Genomic DNA, 11396 nt, shown 5'->3' with positions numbered 1-11396 from the left:
CTTCCTCGAACTTTAAGAAGCTTTTATCAACATTCATACCTTAATTTAAGTGAGCAAGACTTTATTATAGAAGCTAACAATCTTGCCGAACCACTAAGTATAACAGCTGCAGAAGTAAATTACCTTGAAGAAGCAACCAGAGTTCAGTCAGCCTGTGTATTGTGGCATAAGCATAGACTCTTGTGTTTACAATTTCATGCGAGCATCTCTTAAAGCTCCATCAAAATCTTTAGTTTTAAAAATAACAAAACCTAACTTTTCTTTATTAAATACTCCTTCTTTATTAACGGGAAAAGAAATGGAAGAAATTGCTCAAGCGGAGTATATAAATATTTGCTCTGTAAATGGCTATGCAACTGAATCAATTTGTTTATCTCCTACAATGATTCATAAAGATTTTGAAGTCATTCTTATCGGCTTTTATATTTGTCAACAAAAATTGTGGTTGGGAGTCTCGTCAGATAGCTTTGCTTTTTGTTCGTGTTGTGGTTATGCTGCCATAGAAGTTAAATGCCCTTACAGTTTGAAAGAAAAGGATTATCACATGCTATAAAAAGTAACAGGATTTACATAAAAATACAACATTCAAAATATTATTTGGATTTACCCCATCATTATTATGCACAAATTCAATATGAAACTTTTATTTTGGAGGTAAACTATTGTGATTGGATTGTTTGGATACCAACAGAATTTGTAGTGTGCAGAATTGAAAAGAATTTAAATTTTATTGAAAACATGATAGTATAAAGTCACAGCTTCTGGAGAGATGTCATCCTCCCTGAGTTAATGACACGCACGGTAGAAAACGCTGAACCTATTCCAAATCAAAAAAATTCTATACATAGTTATTGCACCTGCAACAAAAAGTCAACTGTGATGAAGATATAGCGGGTTGTGATTAGTGTGATCAGTGGTTTTATTTAAAATGTTTAAAACTTAAAAAACTTCCAACTTCAAAAGTTTGGTATTGCCAAAAAAAAAAGAAAAGGATTTTTGAGACTGGGGGGGATCCCTTTTTCATATAAGAATTTAATTTAAGGCGTCATACATCGACACCCACATAATTTTTACCTGTTTTAGATTTGACTCTTGAAAACATTATGCAAACTTCAAACTTAAGTATGCTCCTGCTTGTATATGAATATTTGCAACAAGTACAAGAATACACCAAATGTGAGGGCAATGACTTAATAAACTTTTTTTTTCACTATATAATTTTAAATTCATTGACTGATTATTAATTTTATTTATCGTTCTTATATTTTAATAAAAGTTTTAAGTTAAAACTTTTAACCAATATACAACCTCCCCATTTTGGCAAAAGCAAAAACTTTACGTAGACCATAACTTTCAACCACTTGAAGACTTGAAATATAAAACCTATTAATGAATTTAGGTAAGTTAGTAAAAAGATAACTTTATTAACTGATTTACCTAATATTTGATCAAACATTTCAGGGACTCCAAAACTGTTCCGAGACTCCAAATTTTTTTAACCTAGTGTTCCAGAGTGTCCGCTTAAAAACTGACTTAAAGTGTAATAGTCAAGTTCATATACGCATAATAGTCAATTTCATTCGTCAGCATAATAGTCCAATTCTGTATAATAGTCAATTTACAAAAGAATTTCTGAAGAAAGTCCCAAGGAAGTGAGGGGGGGGGGTTACTACTATTTGACCTACCCAGTAGTATTGCGCGCAACATAATTGTTGTTCCTACAGGCCGGGTAGAAACATTTTTATTCCAGTTTTCTAGTGAAAATAGGATATAAAAATAAAGTGTACCTATGAATAACCAATGAGTAAAAATTAAATTTTTAAAACCCTATAAGTCTACTAACTTTTTCAAGCCCGAGCCCGAAAAAATTAGGCTCGTTTATTAAACGAGCCGAGCTTGAACATCATAGGCTCGTTCATATAGGCTCGATCAAAGCTCGAATATATATATATATATATATATATATATATATATATATATATATATATATATATATATATATATATATATATATATATATATATAATATTAAAATATTTTAAATGAGAAAATACAACTTTATAATGGAACTTGAAGTTTCATGCCATTCGGTAATCATCAGCCATATTATTTAAAAGTTTTGAATAATATGGCTGATGATTGCCGAAGGGCATGAAACTTCAAGTTCCATTATAAAGTTGTATTTTCTCATTTAAAATATTTTAATATTATTATTTGATCTATTTTTTTCAAAAAGATATTGATCACTCTTAAACAGACAAGAGTTGTATTTCCAGCAATATACAACATTTATCAATATATATATATATATATATATATATATATATATATATATATATATATATATATATATATATATATATATATATATATATATATTTATTTATCCAATGCAATGAGAGCAAGACTTATATTTGTGAAAATGTAATTTGAACTATTAGAGTGCAGTGTTTAATAGGAATTATTATGTTTGTGAGAGTTTACATTATGTTTGAACTTTGAACATTAAGTTTGAACATTGAACCGAGATATGATATCTCCGCTCATACAATTACAACTCTCTAAAGCTATTCAATCACCCTCCATTCAATTAGGTAGGTGATAGTACATAGGCAAAGGAGAGGGAGTCTAAATTATAGGTTTCTGATAATTTCTGATTTTAAAAATTATATAAATACCCTATCCGAAAAAAAGTCCCAGTTATTTTAGAATTTTCAAAAACACTATATAATGTATATATTTCAAACACATAATTAAAGTTCATGCTATAACATTTTTAATATTGTGTGGCAATGAAAATAGCAGATTTTAAAAGTTGCAATTAATTTGCTCAGCATGATTCTTGGTCTATGATCCATCAATCGGTAACTGTATATTTAAAAATGAAGATAACTATTAGGTTTTATTACTATAATAATTGCAGTCTTAATGAATTTTCAATTTTTTTTTATTGAATAACTTTAAGAATTTCAAAAACAAGACTTACATAAACTATAATAATAATTAAAAACGACCTTCATAGTATTTAAAATAATAGTTACAAATACATACATTATTTAAATACAATCTCTCAAAATAGTAAGAGAAGTGCAAACTATGACAACTTAATCAGTTGTCAAATGTTTATCAACTTTATCAGCTGCTTTCTTGAATCGAACGCTTCCTCTTTTATACCTTTTACAGTGCGAATTGGCAAAACACCTTTGAAGATTGTATACCGATTTTTTACGAGTCCAATTACTCTCTTGATATGAATTCTAATTGATGCTATTTTCCTAAATGTTTCAACCTTATCTGCAGATAGTTGTAGTTTATTTTTTGTAAATGTTGGAATTAAAAGCTCAGAACTAGAATTTTTCTATCCGCTAAAATTTGATCACCTGGACAATGGTATTTCAAAGATGTAAAATTTGATTAAGGGACAATCTGATTGTCTGATGCTCTTCCACCTTAACATTTTGAAACAAAATTGATAACACCTAATGGTGTACATGAAACAAATACCTTTAAAGTACTGTGTTCTTTATAGTTGCTGTAACATTGAGCTTTTTCCAAAAATGGCCCAGGAGATTCAATATATCTCTCGAAATAGTCAATGACACAAGGTAATCTAGGAAATTTTGACTTAAATACTGGTGGGATTGTATCAAAAATATGCTCCCTACACTCCATTCTAATTTTAAAAAAATAATTTTTCTGCTATCACATCAACCAGTTCCAAAAATATTCTATAGCTGAAGTTTTGCAATAACGAGCTAACATTTTAAAAGTAATATTATGGCGCAACTTAATCGCTAATATTATTTGGTCCTCGTTATTTTCTTTGCTTGTTAATTGATCATTGTCATAACCTTTGCAAAGATAGTCCATTAAATATATAAAAATTATAATTTGATTGATGTCAGTCATTTAAAATTTTAATTTCAGCAAGTGGTATTTCATTAACTTCCATTAAGAAGCATTTTGATGTTGAATTGACTGAAAGGGAAGAAACAACTTTCTGCTTTTTATAAGGCGAATATTGTATTTCAGGTTTGTTAAAAGCTGCAAAAAAATGTTGGAATGTAATCTGGATCATTTAATGCATTTTTCTTTTCACCTAATAGAAATAATTCATAATTTTAACTCTTTAGTAATATATAATATATATAAATATATATGTGTATATCTATATATATACATAGATCTATAGTTTGTTGTCTTTGGGAAGAGCGGAAGGAAAAAAGTGATTCTTACGCCAACACATACGTCACTTTTAATTACTTTTGACTTTCGTCCAACATTTGCGTGTTGGACGAAAGTAAAAACCATTAATTTAATTACAAATAAATCGTTTTTTAAAAAAACTACAAAAACGCAAATTTAATTGACCATAATGTTTTAAAAACATTATGAATGTTTTTAACAATATAAACAACGTTTTTATTTTTATATTTTTTTAATAAAATGTTATTATTTTTAATTTTTTTAATAAAATGTTTTTATTTTTATTTTTTTTTTACTGTAAATCATGCGCGGAGTGTTGCTACATCGACTATCTTATAGCCTGACTCGCAAGGGAGTGCTGCTACATCGACTGACAAATAGCCTGACCCGCAAGGGAGTTCTGCTACATCGACTGAGGGTTTGGTTGGGGCAGGCAGTCTATTAATTAATAAAAAAAAATAATTCCGGTCTTGCATTTTAATTTTTACTTTTTGTCAACAAAATATGGAAAAAACTTTCGGACAACATCTACGGGTTGTGTATATATATATATATATATATATATATATATATATATATATATATATATATATATATATATATATATATATATATATATATATATGTATATACATACAGTGAGTTGCCAAATTATTAGGGACACTTTATTTTTTAAGTAATTTTAAAGTATAAACTACTTTAATGAATAAACACGTATCTTATATTGATTTTTTTGTTTTTATTGTTAGAGAGCTTTATTTAGAATATAAAATAACATAATTACTTATTCATAGCTATTTATTTTTTTATAAAAAGTTTTAACATAAAAAATAAGTTAATAATCTTAATACTTTCTAATGCCATATTTTTTTAAATTAATTGCTTTCAGGTGTCGGGGCATGCTTTCTATGCAGACTTTTGCATCATGCTAAAACTGGGGTTGCTATGCTACTCTCTTATATATCAAATGCTGCTTGATAGTGATGATTTCTTTGGCAATTTCCCTTTTTGTGAGCTCCCATAGATTTTTTATGGGGTTCATATTAGGTGAATTCCCTGGCCATGGCAAAACACTCACTTATTCAGGGTTCCTACAAGGTCATTGATTTTTCTTTGAAAAACAGGCTATTTTGTGACACCATTAAAAATATATTTAAAAAAATGATAATTGAAAAAGTAAAAACGTTTTATAATAGTAAAAACTGCATATATACAGTACTGTGAATAAGTTTTAGACCACTTGTACAATTAGAAGTATTTACAATTTTTTTCCTATGTAATTTTTTTAAAGCGTACTTAACTTTAATAATATATAAGAAAAGTTGAAAGAATATATTATTTTGAATAAATAAACAAAATTGATGAGGAAACATGAGGGATTTGTTTGTTTATTTATTAAAACGAATGCTGTTACAGAAATCATTAAAAAGTTTAGAGAAACTGGCTCCCTTGAAGATAGAAAGAAAATTATTTAAATGAAATGGCAAAGGAAGGAGTACTGGAATTGATGACCTGGCCTCCCCAGAGTCCAGTTTTGAATATAATTGAGCATATTTGGGATTACCTGGACAGAAAGAAGGTCAAACATGCTCCCCAAAATGCTGAAGAATGTTTTCAAAGAGAATGGCACAACATACCCCAGGATTTTATAACTAATTTGTATGAATCTATTCCCCGGCAAATATTGGCTGGGATTGAGGCAAAAGGAGAACATAGTAAACATTAAGAGTTTTTTATAAAGTTTGACATTGAATAGTTTGTAATTGTTCCATATTTTGTGTGAAATACATGTGTTTTAATAAATTTATAATTTAGAACTACAAACTTAAATATTAGAGAAGAATTCTCTGGGAATTTTTGAAAAAATGTAAGTGGTCTAAAACTTATTCACAGTACTATATATATATATATATATATATATATATATATATATATATATATATATATATATATATATATATATATATATATATATATATATATATATATATATATATATATATATATAAACCTTATCTTAATACTTATATTATAACTTATAGTTAATTGTAATTTAAGAATCTTATTTTTATATTTAATAATTATCTTATGTATTATTTATTTAATAATTATCTTATGTTTTATTTTTATATTTTATAATTATCTTACGTTTATAATTTATACTTGTAATCTTTTATATCTTAAAAATTTATTTCAAACTTCTTCAAGGAAAGAATTGAAAACAAGAATATTTTTTCTCTTTTTAAAAATTTTTCAATTGTGAACGGCCTTTCATTATTTTAATTCTAGTTTTCTTTTCTTTCCTATTTCCATATCTAATTCTGCACTTAGTTTTCTTTTAAGTTTCTGTCCTGCTCTACTTTTTGCTTGTCTTCTAGGAATACAACCCTTGACATTTTTCCAACACAAACTTTTAATAGTTTGTTTCCCTCGTCCAACATTTTTTTGGTAGAATCTATTTGTATTCTTAGCTGTTTTATGCTCAATATCTTCAAGCCTTCATTTCCTATCGTTGCGCTTTGCCTAAGTGTAATGGAAAAAGAAATTTAAATCGATGAAGCAACTTTTTTTATTTATTTGAGAAGTTTAAATTAAACTTTTTTTTTTTTTTAAATCACTCAAAAAATAACCTCTTCGTCTTTTTTTTTTTTTAAGGTCTACTTCATTTTTTCTTTTCTCAATCAAGTATTTTTCATAGGCTGAATGAGAATTTTAGCATCCATCAATCATTGCTGGAGTTACTTTAATAGCTTCTGAACCACCACTTTGAATAATGAAGTCGAATAATGATTCAAATAATGATTCGAATTGACTCAAGGGTATCTTCACAGATGTTGTTGCCATGTTTCTAAACAGAAATAAATAATAAAAAATATGATAACTAATAGTTACTAGTAATTTAACCAAACAATCATATAAATATTTTTTTATTATCTGGACAACACAAAACAATTAATTCTTGTTAATTTGCCTTCAGTAATTTTTTGTTGATAGAAAATTTTCTGAATCTGCATTTCCATGTGGAAGAAGTAAAACTGTAAATGCCAAATGTAAATTGGCAAGGTGAAAGTACTTTGCACTCTCATTTTTGTTTTCCAAACAGCGAATCTAGTAAAATAACTATACCAATTAGTTATGAAATGTAAAATATATTGGGCTTGTTTAATCAAGTCTATCATCTATTTTCACTGAACAACACAAAGAATATTTTATGCATTAGAAAAATCCTATAAAATAAAAGTTACTTTACTCTTTTCCAATATTCTTCAACATCAACACAGCAGTGTTTATAACCGATATTCCATACTGGAACAATAACAAGTTGCCCAATATGAAGAATATATAAAAGCTTTAAGAGATATTTCTTCTTTCTTTGAAAAATCTGGTAACTTATCATTTTTGAAATTCTTGAAACTCTTTCTTGACAATATCGCAGAAGTCAATCTTTGAAAATGTTTTCTTAAAGACATTTTGAACCAATGAGTCTAAGCCTAAAAATACTTCTTGTGATAATCAGTCAATTGCATTAACTGGTTTCAAGCCATCATGTTTCTTAGGATGTAAGTATATTGCATCACATATCATCTAAAAATAAAATCAGCTTAAAAATCAGCATATAGAAAATAAAATAATAAAAAATTATAAAAGTAAAATAAAAATAGCTAAAATAAATTGCTTAAAGAAATACAAATGTTAAGTTAAATGACAAGTGTTAATAAATACAACTCACTCGGATATCCAGCAGAAGATTCTTCAATAAGTAAGTAATGCTTTTGAACAAAATGTTTTTCATTAAACTGGCGACTTTCTTGCTAACAAGACAACCAAGAGATTCAAGCAGTTTTCTTACCAAGTTCACATTTGTTCTAAAAACATTACAAATTGTTTATCTTAAAAATAACATTCTAGCATAGTCAATTTTGAAAATAAAAAAAACTAAAATAAAAAGCCAACTCATAGGAAATGCATGTTACCTTGTGAATCTCAGCATTATTTAAGTCAAAGGTTTTCAACTTTGATATAGGCTTTAACCGTTTGGATGGTTGCAGAATAACATCATCAATAACAAACTTTGAGAGCAAACTCTTTAGAAGGTTCTGCATCTTTGGGAACAGGACTGTAATCATTGGCTGTTTTGTTTCTAATGCAACTGTGAAGCCTTTGAGATCATGAGCAATAAAGATGACAGAGTATGCAATGGCAGGCAACATTTTACTATTTAGTGCTTTCTTAATATGAATGTACCTTTCAGTTGTTGCAATACCTGCTTTACCATTGAACTCTTTTTGATTTGGTAGAACTTTTAAAAAATATTCTTGCAAATTGTCAAACTGCTCCATTACCCTCACTTATACGTCTTGAATGCTTATCCAACGAGTAGAGATATGTCTCAACATCCGTTGACCTTGAAGCTCAGTGAATGATTCCACAGTAAAATATTCTTCAATTCTTTTTGCAGAAAATTTAAAAAAACTGTACAAATCAATTTCTAATTGGTCCAAATCAATATGAAGCTCAGTGAATGATTCCACAGTAAAATATTCTTCAATTCTTTTTGCAGAAAATTTAAAAAAACTGTACAAATCAATTTCTAATTGGTCCAAATATGCTCAGAAACCAACAATTTCAAACTTTCTAAAAAAGAATTGAAAACTGTACGGAGCGTACATGACCCAACATTGGTAATGTTGGGTCATGTACGCTCTTTTTTGTACTGGTCATGTAGTCTTTTTTTTCAAAATCATTTTCTAATTTTTTTAAGAACAATTTATTGACATTGGGAACATCCATACTAATGGAGAATTGTCTCTGGTTGCAGCTGAATTTTCCCAAACAACTTTTTAAAATGACCAAGAAGGTCTTCCACAGTACACCTTCCTACAAACAATGCACCCAAGTACGATGTTATTATTTGCTGAAAGTGATTAGAATGGTACGTGGCATAAGCGTCATATTGTTTTTTTGTCTGTGATGTAGTTGTTTCATCAAATCGAAATGTGAATGGCAAACATTTCAACTCATTCCAAATAATTTTTTTAATATAAGGGGCAATGCCAAACTGAATCATATATTCAAGTTTATCAGATTTTTGTTGATATGCTTTAGCGATTTCAGAATCCGGAAACATACGCTTATACTTAGCATCGTCACTATAGCTGCAGAAAATGCACAGTTTGAATCAATTATATCTAAGCAACGAAAATTTCAGTCATAACTACTTGGTCTTTGGTACTTAATATTATTCTTTTTGTAGGTAGTTTAAGAGCTAAACTCTCTGAGTTTGTCACAAATATAGACTGTGATCTACAATTGATTTTGCATTTTCTTCATGTTTCTTTGACTTCAAATGTAGATTAATCTGGGTTACTCCAGCTGAAATGTTTATATCCACAAAACAAAATCTACAGAAGCCATGGTTAACAGACTTATTTGAAGCTTTTATCCATGGATAGCTCTTTTCCCAGGATATTTGGTATTTAGTCTTTCCCATACAGAAATATTTACTTCAAAAAAATTAACTATTTTAACTAAAAAATAAAAATAATAAATTGCACTCCTGGCTGCCTAAAAGGTTTATATCAGTATAACAGAGTCTAGAAAATCATTGTAAGGTTTAATCATTGCAGTTGAAACTTTTATATTGGAAAGGGCTTTCTCATTAGAATTCCGTAAAACTGGTTACATATGGGGAAGGAGAGGGTCCTTAACTTTGATTTAAAAATCTAAACCGCCTAAACAATAAAACTACCTAAACCCTAAAATAAAATTGCAGTATGAGGTAATCTTTCTAGTTGTCACATAAAACCCCCTGATCAGCAAAATAGGTTTATGTCACATCAAAAAAAATTGTTCTTCAAAATAATTTAATTTAATTTATGAATCCAGTCACACAAGTGAAAATTTCATTTAAAAGTAAAATAAACTTTTATAATTATTACCATAATTTAACTATTCATGTTTAACATAACAATATAAACAAAAGTTATTCAAAAACTCAATTTATAACATTTACATGGTTTAATATTCTATTTCAAAAAAGCAGATGTTAAAACTATGTTAAGTAATAGTCAATATACCTAAAACAAAATTAGTAAATTTTGTTTGAAAAACTTTTTATCTTGATTGTCTCCTAAATCCATAAAATATATCATTTTATATATAAACATCATCAGACTTTTAAAAAAAACAGGCTATTGCCTTAAAAACAGGAAAACAGGTCAAAATGGAAAAAACAGGAAAACAACAGGAAAACAGGCTCTGTAGGAACCCTGCTTTTTTTCAGTTAGGAATGCTGTAATACTTCTAGCTTTATGGCATGGTGCTGAGTCATGGATGAACATTTACTCTTCATTACCAGAAAACGATTCTTGGTCCTGGAGCAGGAGCCTGCTTTCCAATACTCGCTTGTACTGGCCCTGTCTTATGGTCCCTTATATAATGTAAATGCCTTGACTGAGATCACAGACCTTGACTGAGATCACAGACCACACCATTACACTTACAGGATGTTTAACCTTTTCCAAAAGGCAGTCCTGGTGGAACTTGTCGAAAAAATGAGCTTTTGTCCATCAAAATTTAAAATATTGATTTGTCCAAGAAGTAGACCAGTAAAACATTTCAAAGATATTTTAAATTATTAACCTTAAATTTTTCTGGTTTCTTACAATACTATAAATTATATTTACTCTACTCCAGTCTTCAATAGTTGTATGCTGGTGTTTTCTAGCCCATACCAGTCGCTTTTTTTTTCATGGCTTCAGTTAAACATGGTTTTTTGGTTGGAAAACAATTAAATTCTCTTCAGCTAACCTTCTCTAAACCATTCTTTCGGAGACGTTAATTCCTTCATTGCTTATCATTGTAGCTAGTTGAGCCGCACTTTTTTTCTGGTTTTAAGACAGATGTCTCTAATTTTATGGTCACAACGTGGAGTAGTGATCCTTTTTCTGCCACTTTTGCTGACATGGTCTGGTTCTAGAGGCACATTTGTATCAACTTTTTTTTTAACTTGGCTCACTGCTGACTTTGAAGCACTTGCAATTGCTGCTATCTCTCTCTGAGAATGTGTAGAATGAACAAGTAAGGTTTTCACTTCCCTACTTTTCTTGGGTTTAAGTCTGGAGACTTGCACATACTTAAAAAATCAATGAGAGGTGAGAATGGTTAGTCAGGATTTATGCATCAAAATT

The 11396-nt window shown here is 28.6% G+C and overlaps 1 protein-coding gene across 1 annotated transcript; it reads right to left on the bottom strand.

Moving 5' to 3' along the window:
• Positions 1 to 7456: 7456 nt before the first annotated feature.
• LOC136086719 (uncharacterized) lies at positions 7457 to 8749 on the bottom strand. The gene is made up of 3 exons (XM_065809037.1): positions 8181 to 8749; positions 7937 to 8072; positions 7457 to 7791 (listed from the first exon to the last, which is right to left on the bottom strand). Exons 1-2 carry the CDS (start codon positions 8544 to 8546, stop codon positions 8040 to 8042), a joined length of 399 nt encoding a protein of 132 aa, XP_065665109.1. The 5' UTR covers positions 8547 to 8749; the 3' UTR covers positions 7457 to 7791; positions 7937 to 8039.
• Positions 8750 to 11396: the final 2647 nt, after the last annotated feature.

This window comes from Hydra vulgaris, chromosome 11 (genome assembly GCF_038396675.1).
Source record: "Hydra vulgaris chromosome 11, alternate assembly HydraT2T_AEP".
Classification (NCBI taxonomy): Eukaryota; Metazoa; Cnidaria; class Hydrozoa; order Anthoathecata; family Hydridae; genus Hydra; species Hydra vulgaris.
Note: the sequence above shows the minus strand (reverse complement) of the source record. Positions and strands in the feature narration are given on the sequence as shown.

Bases quoted from the DNA above. Each gene is read 5' to 3' on its own strand.
- LOC136086719 (XM_065809037.1), bottom strand. From the start codon at position 8,546: ATGGAGCAGTTTGACAATTTGCAAGAATATTTTTTAAAAGTTCTACCA. The intron at 8,073-8,180 runs GTAACATGCATT...TAATGTTTTTAG, and splicing joins ATAATGCTGAGATTCACAAG to AACAAATGTGAACTTGGTAA.